This window comes from Asterias rubens, chromosome 12 (assembly GCF_902459465.1).
Source record: "Asterias rubens chromosome 12, eAstRub1.3, whole genome shotgun sequence".
Classification (NCBI taxonomy): domain Eukaryota; kingdom Metazoa; phylum Echinodermata; class Asteroidea; order Forcipulatida; family Asteriidae; genus Asterias; species Asterias rubens.
Genome location: NC_047073.1, coordinates 6,557,524 through 6,575,295, shown reverse-complemented (window position 1 = coordinate 6,575,295; position 17,772 = coordinate 6,557,524). Strand labels below are relative to the sequence as shown.

General features: G+C 37.8%; 1 protein-coding gene across 1 annotated transcript in view; it reads right to left on the bottom strand.

Moving 5' to 3' along the window:
* Nucleotides 1–3,854: 3,854 nt before the first annotated feature.
* Nucleotides 3,855–17,772, bottom strand: part of LOC117297543 (E3 ubiquitin-protein ligase UHRF1-like) — a 33,776-nt gene continuing 19,858 nt past the window's right edge. The window contains exons 10-16 of the mRNA XM_033780638.1: nt 15,990–16,096; nt 14,718–14,880; nt 13,695–13,832; nt 12,757–12,895; nt 9,163–9,302; nt 8,509–8,607; nt 3,855–5,615 (exon numbers count right to left, since the gene is read on the bottom strand). Of these exons, the coding sequence (XP_033636529.1) occupies nt 5,469–5,615; nt 8,509–8,607; nt 9,163–9,302; nt 12,757–12,895; nt 13,695–13,832; nt 14,718–14,880; nt 15,990–16,096 (933 nt within the window). The 3' untranslated portion in view covers nt 3,855–5,468. The remainder of the gene's footprint in view (nt 5,616–8,508; nt 8,608–9,162; nt 9,303–12,756; nt 12,896–13,694; nt 13,833–14,717; nt 14,881–15,989; nt 16,097–17,772) is intronic.

Here is a 17,772-nt window from a genome sequence, read left to right as displayed (position 1 = left end):
TAAGCACATTTTTTCGCTTAACGTAGCAAAAATAATTGCTTAAAACCATTCGGATTCCATGCTAAATGTACACGAGCTTAAGCACGTAAACAATCTGCGCGCGGAGATTTTAGATCGTTTGCTTAAGCAAAACAGAAGAAGGCAGTGTATTTTGCACTGTGCATGGCCTAGGGCTGCTTAACGGTAAGCAAATATGTTGGCTTAACGTAGCAACAAAAGTTGCTTAAGCGTAAACCTATTTCACCAGCGGTTGCTAGCTTAAGCACGTAAACAAACTGCACGCGAAACATTTTAGATCGTTTGCTTTAAGCGAAAAAGAAGAAGGTGCTGCTGACAAAACGGCGGGCAAAATAAATGCGGAGTGCACTCGAGTGGCGATACAAAAAAATTCATCACCTTCTGTGTCTGATATGTATTATTTGTAATGGTTCAAATTGCCCATCGAAAGGTTTACACACTAACTTGAAAGTAAACAAGAAGATAATACATTGTACAGCATGATTCTGAAGCATTTTAGACACTCGTTTCGCCGTGTCATGACATGTGTTTAAAATAAATCTGTTATTCTCAATAGCGATAATTGTTTTAATGTTGCTTAAAAAGTAAAGCATTTCATGGAATAATATTTCAAGTGAAGTCTTTCACCGTTACCTTCTGTAAACCCTTTAAGTTATTTGTTAATCTGTGAACTTTTAATTTTAGTTCTGTTCAGAAAGTGTCCAATGGCTTTAGAACAAGCAGTACACAGATCTAGGCAAAGGAGACTAAAGGAGAGCTACACCCACTAATGCCCTTCCCCCCCAAAAAAAAAAAAAAAAAAATAGACATGATTGCATTTGTGCACAAATGCAGAGCTGTTTCGTCAATAAAATGTTCTTATTTCTGAACTGAATTTGAATTTTTTTGTGTATTCAAAGCACTTTGCCCAATCTGGCATAAATAAAACAATAATTCAGATTATACCATGTTCAGTTATTTCAGATTATACCATGTTCAGTTATTTCAGATTATACCATGTTCAGTTATTTCAGATTATACCATGTTCAGTTATTTCAGATTATACCATGTTCAGTTATTTCAGATTATACCATGTTCAGTTATTTCAGATTATACCATGTTCAGTTATTTCAGATTATACCATGTTCAGTTATTTCAGATTATACCATGTTCAGTTATTTCAGATTATACCATGTTCAGTTATTTCAGATTATACCATGTTCAGTTAGCAATTGATGACTTAGATGCACAAACTATTCAGATTATACCATGTTCAGTTAGCAATTGATGACTTAGATGCACAAACTTTAAAAAATCATAAAAAATCATGTGATGACGTCATGACTACATTTCACAATTCACAAGAAGTTGCCAATATCTAACAACCTACTAAGTTTGAACATGATCGCAATATTACTTCGGGAGTTATAATAGTTCAAAAAGTGCTCCTTTAAGGCCGCGTCACGTGACCCCTGATGATGTAATTGATCTGAAACTTCACACATATGATGCCTGCCTGACAGTAAACGTGTGTGTAAAATTTTAAGTGATTACAAAAAACTTCACCACAGACATGTTCAAAAAGAGTTTTTAACCTGCCGCTAGAGGGCGCTGTTGCAATGTGTGACGTCATTAATATTGCCAGACACTAACATCGTTGAAAGCAACTCTTTTTTTTTGCCACTTTTGAATTAGAGGCCACTTCCGGTTACGACCGGAAGTAGAGGTCATGTGAGGTCACCCACACAAAACAAAATGGAGACCTAATTTATCCCTACCCAATCCCGCAACCAGAAACCTACTGTCTCTTTTGGCTGATTTGATATAGATTTTCAAAGATTAAAATAAAAAACCTTTAAGATGACGTCACGTGACCGGTGATGACGTCATCATAACATCATTGCTTTAGGATCAACATTGCATCATTACCTTCGATCCCTGAAAGTTTCAATGCAATTGCTCTCTAGGAACTATGCAAAAAATAATAATAATAATAACAAAAACTTTTACAAAAACAAGAGCTGTTTCGCTGCGCTTCGCTACTAAACAGCTAAAAACATCCAATCAAGATTGGCTGTTTGGATCTGTTTGTGTGTTTGAACAAAATAAAAATTACAAAAACCACAATTAAGGTCCATCACCAATCGTTTAATCAATCCAAGTGCGTGGAAGTTAATTCAACATTATTAAACATTCAACATTTGATATTTAAAAAAATTGATTTTGTCCTTCAAACTCTTAATAGTAAATACATACACATAATAAGAGATGTCAAATTTGCATCCGGGATAAAGAATATTAATTTTGGTTTTTACCCAAACACATACACATAACCTGGAACAAATTTCCTCGCCCTACGCTTTGCAGGAATATTATGATGTGACAATTCCAGTTTATTTTGTGGCTTGAAGGGAATTTTAATATCCTAACAGAGAATAACATTCTAAACACAACCAACAAACCCAAACCCTGGGCCCAATTTCATAAGGCTGCTTAGCGACTGATTTTATGGTTACTGTGCGATTTCCATTTCATAGCGCTAGTAACGGTAAGCACTGCTAATGCACATGAAAAGACATGCTAACCTTCTGATGCTTAACGCACATGGATACATGTGTTCACTTGCACAAAAGTAAATTTTTCTGCTACAGTACAAAAATGTGCTTGCCGTTAGGCAGCGCTATGAAATTGGGTACAGGTGTGTGGGGCAATTACTGATGGTATGTCATATCCTGGAAAACCGAAGCAGAACACAAATGTCTCAAAAAGGAGCAACTAGTTAGCTTAAACAATTTAATAATGTCCAATATTGACGTAAGACCAATCAGAACAGAACGCTATCTGCCGTGTAACTTTACAACTGCATGTATAAGTAAAAAATACATTACAACATTATTTCAATTAACACAAAATACATTAAATGTAAAATATATATATCCTCCATAATATAATATGATTGAATTGTCTTTGTGATGAGTTTTACATTTTACAAAAAATTAGAACAATGTAGCCTTGAAGTCAAATCATTAAATGAAGAGAAACTCATTAATGCATTGGTCACAACAGGTCATGTCATCGACAATAGCATTCAATCATTTTCAACGGAAAGCTTTTCTGTACAATTTAACCGTAGCCCAACTATGGTTATTTATACCATTGCTTTTACCAACTCTCCAGTGCTTTGGGCCGCTGCTACTATGGGCATATTGGTGCGTTCCAGTGCTGCTACATGCTGGTACTATGGGCGAAGCGGACTCTGCAAACTAGTGCTATGGGCGTATTGGCAAAGCTGGTGCTGCTGGTACGTCTACCCCCCCCCCCCCCCCCCCCCCCCCCCCCCCCGAGGGACTTGAGTGACCAGAAGAGCAACCTATTTCCCGAGGCTGAAGGCTGAGGGAAATAGGCCCCTCTATTGGTCACTCACAGGCCCGAGGGGAAATAGACGTACACTCGTTACCTATCTGCCAGTCGATATGTGTTTTATAACACAGCTCGGTCTTAAATGTGAAATAACAGAAATCTGGAAAAGGAAGCTTTGTGTTTGCTGTTCACGATTCAAGTCAAGAGAGGGCGCTGTAACCGGCACTCTTTTTTAAGACTAATGCCCACTCGAGAACTTGTTCCCGCACACACGCGCGCGCGATGACTAGACTATATTAGTTCATCCCACGTGACCGTGTTTCCGCCAACCAGAATACAGAACAAGCAAGAGGTGTGTTATAAATTATCTTAATATTTGAACTATACCTGCCAGTCACTTATCACACTAGAATTGGCATTTTTGTATTTACTTTAACAGTCAATAGATTTTATACTATTAATATTTCCCAATACATTTAAAGGCACAGTACAATCAATTTGTCAAAAAAGTACTTTGTTTTAATATTTTTATAAAAGAAATATGTACAATAGTCGAAGCATTTGGATATAAAAAGCTACAGTTAACTACTCTCACATTTTGGCAGTACACTTAAAAAATGTTAAATTTAATATTGTTTAAAATGAGGTAAGAGTAAAATTTTAATGTAACGAGTTTTAAATAGAACATGAATAATTGGCAATTTATCAACAGTATATTACTCTCCACAGCTCAACATCACTTTATAAAGAAATAGAAAAATGTATTTACATATATTTTACAGTGTTGAAGGATTTTTGTACTCTTTAGTTTTGACTCCATAAAATAGCTGCATTAGCTTGCAAAGTAAAAGGGAAATCATCCAAATTCAGGGCATGTTTGTAAGGATCATTTATAATCTACTTTTAAAACATCTTTCTAGCCATATCAGTTTGATAACAAACGGTTTCAAACTTTTTTCATGGACCAACTCAACTGATCCAAGGCAACCAATGAGTGCGTCCTGTGTGTGCGATTTCATTGTGAGACCATTTTTATGGATGCACGTATGCATTTTTTTTGGCCATCAGTTGATGTTATGAACAATGACTAATAAAACTTGTAGAAACGATCTATGTGCAATGACACACAGACTATTAGGCAAGTAGACATGGAAATATTGAAGACTTTTGTCTTTGTTACAGATAGATCCTCAGTAGTGACCATTTTAAAATTGTTATTTTATTCCATCATAAACAAAAAAACTGCCAATCTCAAATACATTTTTTTTAAATTAAGCAAAAAAGAGAAGGCAATTTGTGGAAAGCACTTTGAAAATTAGTCTGAACGTTTGGAGATGCTGACCCTGCAGGGCAATCAACACACCAAAACCCAATCCTAACAGGGTTTAACATTCTGTAGCCATTCATTGTATATACATAAACAATACTAAAAATGATTCTCACTGTTATAACTGGATTTCAATTAACGTGTATCCCTACTAGGCTTCCATAAGATGCCTCCACACTAAAGACCATCTTTCCTATACATTTCATTACGTTGTGCTTGAGGATTGTTAAACTTTACATCATTCAGACCATCATAGTAATGTCAAACATCAATTTACTGCCTAAATTTAAACCATTTCAACAGGCATGAATGGATGATTAGCAATTCATTGTATTCCAATTCAAACATAGACTTGGATATTGAATCCAGTACTTTACAGTGGCCCTGTAGCAATGTAGAGACTTGATAGATACACGTATTTATTACAAAAAAGCCTACAGAGTATTGAACAACAGGCAGCGCACCTGCATTGCAAGTCTATTTGGAGGATTGTACGTGTGTACAAGGATGGTACACGTGTTTACGCGTAAACACGTGTACCATCCTTTTGTGTATATCTTGACCCCATAGAGACGCCCTGCGTGTTGTGGGTCTATAGATGCAATAGACGCCATCTTTACAGGCAAATTGCATTTCGGCTTGCAGGTGCGTCAAGCGCTTAGTTTGTTAATGAAACAACACTGCTTAGTAACCAATCAGGCAATGAGTTTTGTGAAATCTGCGCAAAACGCATGGCTGCAAAACGCATGGCCGTAAAGGTGGTTGATTTACGTCATGTGGGAACTTAACGCCCCACATTATAACCTGGAAACAGCTCCTTCAATATGACTTGTAGTTCTTTGTTGAATACCATACTATAGCCTTTACCCAAGTCATAACGACAGTAAGGACATTGGCAAACATCGGCTTTGAATGATCGCTGAAGACAAGACTGCAAAGAAATCCACATAAATATACAGTTATCGATGGTTTGCTAAAACTAAAAAGCATATCAGACATCAAATGGTTCAAATAATTAAACACTGACCAGTAAAAATCATTTTTATTTTAGTAACGACAATGCATTGCCAAATCACGCTCGTGTGTACAAAAAACGCAATCTACAATGTTTGCACAATCTTCAGATTGCACGCGGTTTATCAGAACCATCAATTTGAGCTGCCGTACAAACAAAACGCAAATTTACCGATTGCGCATGCTTTTGTTCTCCCAGCAGGTTCAGCTAAAATTCGGCAGACGCAAAACGCTTATTGCACACAAGTTTTTCCCGATTCGTTTAGCAAATTTGTTAAATGCGCTCCACTACTAGCGAACAGGCAGAAGAAGTGAGCGGAGGATTTTGGACATCATTTTTAGTCAATTTTTTTTTTTTTTTTTGGAAGGAAATAATCTGACACAATCGTACCTTCACAATAACCATAAACATCTCCTGTGTACCTCATGTGAGTTTTAATTATTCTAAAGAGGTTTTTGAACACTTTTTGTCAACAATTAAATCTCTGCAATTTTTTCTTATTTTTTTTTTTTTAAACTTGGGCGGCGATTTCGAAAGGCCTTCTAAAACTGGCAAAATTTTTTTCCAGGTGGGGGGGGGGGGGAACTTTGACAAATCTCACGCATAGCTGGCCTCTGGACTTGGCATCTCTGACATATGTTTATTGCTCCATGGTATTGTTGGTCACATAATGCGCAGTTGTTTGGGGGTTTTGCGGGTTGATTTCAAGAAAGGCTTGAAAGCAATCATGTGTTAAACCATTGAGTGGTTAAACAAAGTCGCGGTTGTTTTTGCTGCTTTTAAAAATATTTTTTTTATGAATTTTTTTTTCTCACAAAAAAGACGCCGGCAACCGACCGGCATACCCATAATAATATTGTCAAGAATCACCGTAAATCTCGTAGGCTTCTCTTCATGGATGTTGCAACTATCTTGATGTTGACTTTTTGTTGGGTTTTTTTCTGGACGAAAGTGGGAAGATTTTGGGAACTTCGGTATGATGTCTTATATTTATGAATACTTATTAAAACTACAATAATAGGCAATGTTTAAACATGATAAAATAACTAAACCGTAAAACTCATAGGCTTCTCTTCATGGATATTGCAACTATCTTGATGTTGACTTTTTGTTGATGTGGACGAAAGTGGGAAGATTTTGGGAACTTCGGTATGATGTCAGGGGTTTCCCTTAACTTTTTTTTTCAATCGCCCGCCGGGCGAGTCAACCACAATTCTCGATCGCCCGCAGGTTTTTTCAGTAGCCCGCATGTATTTATACACAAAATTTTTCAAAAAAAAAGCAAAAACGAAAATGAAGTTAAAATTGTTTTGGGTTTTTTTTTTAGGATTTTATATCTGAATTTTAACCTTAAACTATCGCTTTTCCATCAACAACAACTTTAATGACTTCATGGTTAGGGGGTCGGTTGATTTGAACATGTTTTTGAACTCCGTTTGCAACAAAATCTTCATGAATCAACGATCAGTCAACAACGCACATCGAGAAATAATTCAATGAACTTTGCCTCGCAACACCCTGTGTTGGCAAAAGTTGTCCATGTTATTGGAATTCCTCCAAGTCTGTACATTGTGCACAGTCTGCAGGCATTATGCACAACGTGCGGCAATTATTTACTCCATTCGCGAACGTGTATTGCATTGAAGTCTAGTCAAGAACATCATGAATATGGAATTATCAACAGCCATCAACGGCCAATCACAGCGTGCAGAGTGTTGGTCAGAATGGACTTTGGACGACTGTGTGTGTGTTGTGTATGTGCTGTGCATACTACATGGACGTACCAGTGGGCGACCGTGTACATGTACTGTAAGGATACTCGGCACCATGTGGTTTGTGCATCGAGTTTTCAATTAATTGTACTTGTTTTCTGAAACGACCAACAGCAATTCCGGTCCTGATCACGGCAAAATTAAATCTAGCAAGTATCTAGAATTGTCAAACTTACTAGTTTAAAAGCTTTAGTAAAAGTTTTCTGTGGGATTTTGCCACTGAACCCTCATTTATATGTGAAAAGAAATAATTATTTGACTCGCTCGGCGGGCTAGTGAGAAAGGGTTTTCACTCGCCCGCCGCTATTTTCACTCGCATTTGGCGACCGGGCGACTGCTAATTTCGAACCCTGGATGTCTTATATTTATGAATACTTATTAAAACTACAATAACAGGCCATGTTTAAACATGATAAAATAACTAAAGCGATCACACGTAACCCTCCCCACCGTAGATTTGAAGACAAAACATAAACAGTTGATGATATTTTAACAGTCGGTTTTAAAGTGTGTTTTTTTTATATAGTAAAACACTAACTTTTTTTAACAAAAAGTTCTTATTACATAGGAATACTTCGATGTCGAGTGCTTACAATAAACCATGGACTAAAAAACTACCAAAATAAAGATCATATTAAATTTTCCAATTTGCTCTGACAAATAATCTGACCTGTTTTTAAATTAATTTTAATAATATTACATTTTTAAAGAAAAAAATTCTCTCAAATTAATGAGCCCCCTTAACAGCACAATAACTTGGTACACATAAATAAAGTATGGCTTCCAGTGCAGTTAAGTTGACTTTGCCATTCATGATGAATTTTGAAATAGCGACGATCGGAAATCGAGCAGTTGGTATACAACAGTATACTATTAGTTTAAAATAAAATTGACGGACCAGTCAAAAACCTGGCGGACCAGTGAAAAATTAAGCCAATTGGTCCTTCTGGCCAACCCCTGTAGGTTATTTGTAAATCTGTGAACTTTTTTTTTTCCTGTACCAAAAGGGTCCAATGGCTTTAAGTAAAGCGACTTACCTTGCAGATATTATGCTGACATGGCATAGTGATTGGATGATATACAACTTCCTGGCAACATATGCAAGTAAACGCATCTTCAACTGCACTCAACAATTTCTGAGAACAAAACGTAAAAGAATTCAGTAGTACATCAAATTTGTAGGAAAAAACCAATTCCCAAAGAAAGTTAAGGCGATCCTTTTGGTTGACAGGTGGTCACATGATGATTTCTTTCCTAGTATTAAAAAAACAATCCTAGTATTAAAGACACTGGACACTATTGGTAATCGTCAAAGACCAGTCTTCTCACTAGGTGCATCTCAATATATGCACAAAATAACAAACCTGTGCAAATTTGAGCTCAATTGGTCGTCGAAGTTGCGAGATAATAATGAAAGAAAAAACACCCTTGTCACACGAAGTTGTGTGCGTTAAGATGGTTGATTTCGAGACCTCAAGTTCTAAATTTGAGGTCTCGAAATCAAATTCAAATATTTTATTGCGAAATTACTTAACAAAAACCACGCTACTTCAGAGGGAGCTGTTTCTCACAATGTTTTATACTATCAACAGCTCTCCATTACTCGTTGCCAAGTAAGGTTTTATGCTAACAGTTATCTTGAGTAATTACCAATAGTGTCCACTGCCTTTAAATGAATCTAGCCAACATACCTTGCCTGTTTGGATCTCCTGGGCTACCTCTTCCCACACCTTCTTGTTGGTTTCATCACAATCAATCAGTTTCTGGATGTCACTCGGAATTGTCACCTTGGATTTCTTGGGCGTTGATTTGGCAGTATCTTCTTCAGTTTCTACACAATCATAAAATAAATCAATTCTGGTTTATTTATTAACCGCACTGGCAGCCAAGCAGGTCAAAATGTACATTTACATTTTACATAAGTAAAAGAAGTTCATATCTGTAAAAAACTATATATATACTAGATGTAATTCTTTAATAAATTGCAAGAAAAACCCACAAAATGAAAATACAAGAAGCTGGAACCAACACTGGAGGCCAAGCAGGCCGAAAAGTAAGTATAGTTCATATAGGAAAAGATATATATCAATTGTTTATACAAGAAAAACCACAACAGCAAATACGTAAAGCTCAAACAGACAAAGAAAAGCTACATGTGAATGGCACTGAAAAAGATATAGACAAAATACCTAGAAATGCACAGCATAAGTATGGTTCTCATAGGAAACAATTTAGTTTAGGGCAAACTAGGATAATGTAAGGAATCATGGACATCTTGTACTTATCTATACCGTAATTTTCGGATTATAAACCGCGGTTTATACGTTGACTTTGACATTTTTTTGAACTCCTGCGGTTTATTCTCCGGGCGGCTTGTAAGCCGACGTATAAATATTTAAGAGAAAAAACGACATTTTTAAAAAGAAAGATCGTTTGTAAAATATTCTAAATAATGTTTTTTTTTTTTCTTAAACGAGAACAAAAACCTGCCTGTGTGATGACAAAAACCTGTTGAAAATCCCACCACAATTGTATTCCATGTTTCCTTTGTAAAACCATGGTAAAACGTTTATCAACCGCCCTCAGCTAGCTAGCTCCCCCTCTCAGCGCAACTCGGTTTAGACTAGACTGGTGCCCATCTATTTATCCGAGCGATCTCTACATGCTGACTTCAGACATTGAAGCTATACTCGTGTCTCAGCGAAATAGACTCGTCCCCTGTCTATTTTTCCCACGATCTTTATATACTGACGTCAGACATCCAGGCTACACTCGTGTCAGTCAGCGGTTTCTGGAATGGACGTACGCAAAGAACTATGCCGCTCCGGGGGGATCAAACAAAACGTTTTCAACCTGCCCCGATTGTTGAGTCCAGTAACATTGGGAATTTTATTTCCAGGCGGCGTAAATGCGAGGGCGTAGCGCATTCCGTCGGCGAACATCGCTCAATACGGTGCCACCAACATCTGTTGTGCAATCTCGAGATTGAGCAGCGCAATTAATAGATTGCTAGCTTTACGAACTCGCATGTGTGTACATGTGCTTAATGTGCACGCTGCATGATACATTACTACATACACACATACACACACGCTACGTCCGTCCGCCCGTCCGTCGTTGCAATAATCTGTTGTGTGGATCCTCGTTGTGGGACTACAATAAAAGGGAGGGAGAAACACCGGCCAACCACCCTACTTTAATTCCCTTATTGAAAGACCCATTTCAACCTTATTTCCCGTCTACTCCGATGTTTAATAAAAGTGAATCCCCTGTCCTTGTGATTACGCAAACAATAAGGAAGCGCATTTTGTTTCATTACTACCGCTATACAATAAAAGTGAGGGAAAAACTTTAGCCGTCCCCATTGTTATTTCTTTAATATTTTATAAAGGAATTTTGCATGTTTAAAAAATGTTCCTATATACATTGTAAACAGAAACAACAGTCATATACAATACTCTCGTTTGTGTTGTGGTAGCCCTGAAAAGGACCGTCTGAAGTTAATTTTTATTGCAAGCAACACGAACTCACTTACCTACAAATAAAATAGGATTAAACTTTGTCAACTTTTTAAATTGTTATTGGATTTTTTCAGTATCACAATAATAAACGTATTTTCAGTTGTAACTTTCATCAATAATTATCCAACACAAACAATTATGTGGTCCCGCAAAGGGGGTGCTGCCAGCCTACAAAAAGAATGGTATCCTATAATAGATCATTTCAATTATGATCAATAGTGTAAACTTCAATACATTTCCACTTTAATTACGACGCAACTCCCACATTGCGGCAACTATACAAGACTGACTGATGTGCCGCCCGCCTGTCACTGCACATCGCCACAAAGAGAACCGCAAACAAGCACGGCCCCTAAGTGTTCATGCATGCGGTGATTGGCCGTTTGATGATTGGCCGTTGTTGATTGGCCGGTGATAGTTCCATTCATAAAATCTTGGCTAGACTTCGGACGGATCGAGTAGAGCGGCTGCCCATTGTACAACGTACAACGTCTGACCCACGCTTTGAGGCTCGGGGCCCAGTCTAATCAAACGTGAACAACTTTTGTCAACAGAGGGCGATGCGATGCAGGGCAAAGTTCAACTATTTCTCGGTGTGCGTTGTCGACCGATCTTTGATTCACGGAGAGTTTGTGGCCAAAGAAGTTCACAAAACATGGCCAACACAACCGATCATCAAATCTCAAATTCTTGAAAGGGGTTGTTGATGAAAACAAAATATAACTCGGGACTGATAGTGTGAGATAAAAAATCACCCGTAACGCGGCAGGTTTGCATACTTCACTTCCGTGTTTTGAGGTTAGTTTTGTCATGTTTTTTTTTTTAATTTTGATCGCGGTTTATACGCCGCGCGGCATATACGCCGACATCTAAATATTTTATTGTATATTTTGAGGAAGTGCGGTTTATACGCCGCGCGGTTTATAATCCGAAAATTACGGTACGCATTAAACATATTACTACATACTCCTTATACATGAAAAACAATGGGGGTGAATACTCATCTTATGTACAGTCTATGACAAGTGTTTATCATTGTTATTTACAATATACACAACAAGGCATGTTTAAAGCATCTAGACACCTTTGCCTTTTGTCAAAGACCAGTCTTCTCACTTGGTGCATGGAGGAAGGAAGAGAAGGAGCTCGAACGACCCGCCAAACAGCAGAGTAAAGCCCGTTTTATACTTCATGCAAATGCAAATGCGAACGCGAAGCCAATGTTGACGTCACAAATTCACGTCGAATAATTCGCAGCAATTGCCCTCTGCTCTACTCACCTGCGAGACAAGAATTGTGAATATACACTTCTTCATTTACCGTTTGTGGTGTTTACATGGAAATATCATAGCATATTTTTACATTTTTAGCCACTTTCCTGTCACTAGCGGTGGTTCAAAATTTGGGTATTAGCACAAGAGGGTGGTTGGTATTCAATTGTGTTTTTCGATTTTATCAGGTCTCCAAAAAGTAGTTTTTTCTTTATTATATCCATACGACACCATAGTTGCGTGAAGAACCAAGTGCGCACGCGCAAACTTACAGACGCCAGGTCGCCCACTGTTTGTATAAGGTACGTGGGTGATTACAAGGTGTCGTTTAAGAAACCGCAGTACCACAGGTTCGGCTTTTGAAGTCCCTTCGTTCGAGCTCCTTCTCTTCCTTCCTCCATGCTTGCTGTACCTCAACATACCATTGATAGCAGTTTTACATTTTCATTACAAAATATGCCGACATTTTGTTGTTAGCAGCAATGCCTCTTACCTTTTCTTTTTCTCTTTTGACCTTTGCCCTTGTTTTGACCTTTCTTGACCGATTTGACCTCCTCTTCACTACCAGAATCTTTACCTCCGTTTCGTTCTTTCTCTTTGGTGGCCATTGCTTCAAGGTAACCATCCGGATACTATCAAATATATCAAAATATATCAAAAACAAATGTCAATATTTAAAGTTTAGACATGCAAGGTCAAGTTACAAACCTAGGCCAAATAATCCAATTTCACAAACTAGTCATAAGTGCAGATGTTTTACACAAAGAACTACATCAGGGTATCTGCACATTTCAAAAAGTTAAATTAAAGACCTTTTTAGACCCTTAAACAAAAAGTGGGGGAAAACAGGGTAGAAATAGCTAATCCTGCTTACACCTATTACTTTTTGACATTCAGCATAACTTGTTTTTTATTACATGCTTCATCCATTTCTTGTAAGGGAGGGATTTTTTATTGGTCTTATGGTTCTTAATGCCTTCAATTTGGGAAAATCAATTTAATACTTTGTAACGCTTCTTAAGGCCTTCACCTTGGATAGTTTAATTTCAGACACGTTAATACCTTTTAAGGATCTGTAAAAAAAAACCTGTACACGAACAGGTTTGGGGCTAACCCAACAAATCAAAAGGCCGACAACGCACAATTACTATTAAAGCCCGGTCCATACTTTCTGAAAATGCGAATGCGATACAAATTTTGATGTCACACATTGGCAATTTAGTAATTTGCATCAGTTGCAATGTACCCAACTTGTGAACATTGGCTGTGAAAACAGGGCTGTGACGCCCTAATTCAGATGGCATTCGCAGTCGCAGGAAGTATGAAACAGGCTTAAGTTCTCCCATATTTGGTTATTTTACTTTTCAATTCTCATTTCGACACAAACGGAAAATATGTTCTCAGAAGGAAAATTAGATTGAGTGACATTACCTCCATGACAAGACCAAGTGCTTTGATTTTCTTCTGTCCTTGTTTAGTCCATGGAGCATGCTGAGGGTCATCTCTACGTAGTAAATACCTCCATACTAAGAACCCACTTCTCCCTGTCTCAGGCCAAAACTTCACAACCTACAAAAGGAATCAAACAAATACATACATTGCTCTGTTACTTTGAAAGATGATGAAAATAATGAAACAGATCAAGAAGCAGTTTTAAAATGAAAAACTGAAATAGAATCCATGCAATAAGCCATTTGGGAGTTAGATTTGAATAATGTCTGGTACAATGCCTTGCTTAGGCAAAAGTTACAGCTTAAATTGGAGTTCCTCAGACTATATGGACAGTTGTTATGTCAAAATGGTTTGGGGCAATCTTTTGTATAGCAAACTCCAGATGAGCAAACATGGGTGTTCACCGTCTTTTAATTAACTAAGCAAAAGCTTGCCCTGAATCATGGGACATAGAAACCGTCTTTATAGTCTGAGAAACTAAAATTTAAGCAGTTACTTGTTATCCAGCAAGTCATTGTACCAGACATTACTCAAATCAAACATGGGAATGGCTTATGTGATGCACAATAAATATTGTTATACCTGGGTAACAAATTGTGAAGTTTTGTTAGTCAAGAACAAATCATTTGATATAACACAAAGATGCATGTTACATGGCTCGGGGGTCGGGTATCATGAAAAGTAATGTACACAGGTGTACATCACCTTGATCGTGTCCACCGTTGGTCAATTTCCAGCGCTGTGTACGAAACACCCGCGGGATCGAGGGAACAGTGAAGAATTGTTTCTTATTTGAGAAACTGTTCGTCTGCTAATTAAACTATGCATTACTCCATCATAATAATGTTTGAAGATGACAACAGAACTTCAAGAAGAGGAATAACAATGTTACAAAGGTATAACAAAACGGTGGCAAATGGCACCCACGCGTGTACAAAACGCCATGGATCCCGTCACAGCATGCAACAGTTGTATAGTGTTTGCAGAGTTAGAAAAGTGTACCTTGTAAAGACCATCATAGCGATTGCCTTCTTCTGGGGCATACTTGGAATGTTTTCGCCCCTTAGAGTTCCTGATGACTCGCACTGCTTTTCCTGCACGCCAATCTTTTGCTTCATTACCTTTCTTGGAATCTAATGGAGCGTTGCAGTTTCTGGCAAGAGCCCTAAACGGTAGAAATATACAATGACTGGGTTTAAGAAAAACTACTAGCTGCAGATCTGGCTTCAATCTGGGCCCAATTTCATAGAGCAGCTTAGCAGCCAATTTTTGTTATACACAAAAAGGCATATTAACCTTCTGGTTCGTACTGCACGAAAACAAATGACATCACAATGGAAATCCATGGTGAACGCCCTAATAAATATGGCCGCCTTATTTTTCTGCTAACCTCTGAAATATGCTTGCACCTTAGCATAATTTTTCTGCTACAGTTAGCCCAAAATGTTGCTTTCCGTTAAAAGCAGCGCTATGAAATTGGGCCCTGGCTTTTGATCTATAGATTGCTATGCCATGACTAATTCCTTATACAGTATCTTCACTTACATGTTCATTGTAGTGAGCTTTTGATCCATAGATTGCTATTCCATGACTAATTCCTTATACAGTATCTTCACTTACATGTTCATTGTAGTGAGCTTTTGATCCATAGATTGCTATTCCATGACTAATTCCTTATACAGTATCTTCACATACATGTTCATCGTAGTGTGCTTTTGATCCATAGATTGCTATTCCATGACTAATTCCTTATACAGTATCTTCACTTACATGTTCATCTTAGTGAGCTTTGATCCATAGATTGCTATTCCATGACTAATTCCTTATTAACAGTATCTTCTAGGCCTTGGCAACTAGTGAAATTTACTACACGACTAGTCGCACCTCAAACATTCACCACGACGACAACAGTCACAACCAATTTTTATTTCTCAAGATGCATTGTGGCAGTGTTTGCCGCAAGCGCTATATTTATAGTAAATTCAAGCTGAGAGGATTGGAGGATTGTTTCACTGATGTCTGATTGTAGTTTGTAGTTAAGTTATGTTGTCATAAATGGTCGTGACCAACACAATTGGTTCATAAAACAGGCAGTCGCGACTAATTTTTAAGTAGTCATGATTTTAGTTATACAACTACTTACTTTTGTAGTAGTTGTGTCAGCACGATTAACAGAGTAGTTGGAAAACGGTAGTCACAACTCGACTAATGATTTAATAGTCGCGACTACGACACAAGCCGCATTAGTCGCCCAGGCCTAGCATCTTTACTTACGAGTTCATCTTAGTGAGCTTTTGATCCATGGATTGTTCAGCTGTCCTTTTATTGCCAGAGAGGTCACGACCTCCACTACCAGTGTACAGAAACTCTTCACCTCTATCCTGCACAACAAATCAGATATAATCACAAAAGACTATTACAAGGTGGGCTATGTCACCTCATTATTAGACATGTATCTTGTACATAAAGACACTGGACACTATTGGTAATTACTCAAAATAATTGTTAGCATAAAAACTTACTTGGTAACGAGCAATGGAAAGCTGTTGATAGTATAAAACATTGTGAGAAACGGCTCCCTCTGAAGTAACGCAGTTTTTGAGAAAGAAGTAATTTCTCACTAAAATATTTGAATTAAATTCGAGACCTCAGCTTAGGTCTCGAATTCAAGCATCTGAAAGCACACGGCTTGTGCGAGAAGGGTGTTTTTTCTTCAATTATATTCTAGCAAACTCATTTCTTTGTGAAAGCCTTAGTTCACATGAATGTTACCTCTTTGTGAAAGCCTTTTTATGAAAGCCTCATAACAAATTGATAAATAGCCCAGACAGTTTGGCCATTCCTATTATTGGTCTAGGTGTTTAAGCTGTGGTCGTGGGATAAGGTACTCCCCTTCGGCTTGGGCCTTTATCGCACGGCCAAGACTCTGCCGACTCTGCCGGTGGCTACCCTTTTCAGGGATGCCAGTGACTCTTCCTTCACAGCCTGAAAAAATATTTGCTGCGAAGGAATGTGACCCCCCCCCTACTCAGACCCAAAAATATAAACATAAAGAAAGAAGAATTTCTGACCCCCCCCCCCCCCCCCACAACAGCAGACAAAGTCTGATTTTCGTCTCGAATATCTGTTTTTTATTTTTCACAAGATTCAAAGTCACCTGGAAAGATTTTTTTTTTCTTCAAACATTAGAGTATTTGTTTCTGAACAATAAAATAATTTTTGGAGTAATTGTTTTTAACGATTTATATGTTTACAAAAATAAGTAAAGTTGTTTCCGCCTACATGGGGAAAAAAAAAATTTCCCCTCTCTGCTCCTAATAACAATCTGTCTTCGCCAACAACCATGTTATGGTTTTGCGACTTAAGGATCGGTTGTAAAAAACTTAGCAATTAAATGTTCAATCACAAAGATGACCCATCAAAGCACATTGGGAAAACGGGTCTAAATACTTACCGTCAACTTGCTTGGTGCCGCCAACTCGCCAGCAACTCCTCCAAAATAAATTTAAAATCCACAAAAGATGCATAAAACTTTAAAGTATTAGCCTAAAGAGCGTTTGAAAAGTTACATTTCAGTTCTATTAATTTATTTTTTTGTGAATTTTGGTTTCTTTAAAGCCATTATACACTTTCGGCACAGAAAAAAAAATAACTTATAGGGTTTACAGAAGGTAATGGTGAAAGTCTTCTCTTGAAATATTATTCCATGAAAACAAGGGTGGTTTTTCCCTGTTATTTTCTCCCGACTCCGATGACCGATTGAGCCTAAATTTTCACAGGTTTGTCATTTTTTATATCAGTTGTGATACACGAAGTGTGGGCCTTACTGTTTACAGAAAGTGTAATGGCTTTAAGCTACAAAGCCGTCTGCGGCCATTTTGCATTTTCACAGAGCCTTTGTACAACCTCGACAACAGAGGGCGCTTTCCTGCATTTGGAATAGTCTTGGCTCAAGGTGTCATTGATTGGTACTGCATGTGTAGTATGCACTGCACTTTATGTTAATTGATCGCTGACGCGGTGGGTAAAGACTAGTTCATACCTGCCATCTGTGTGT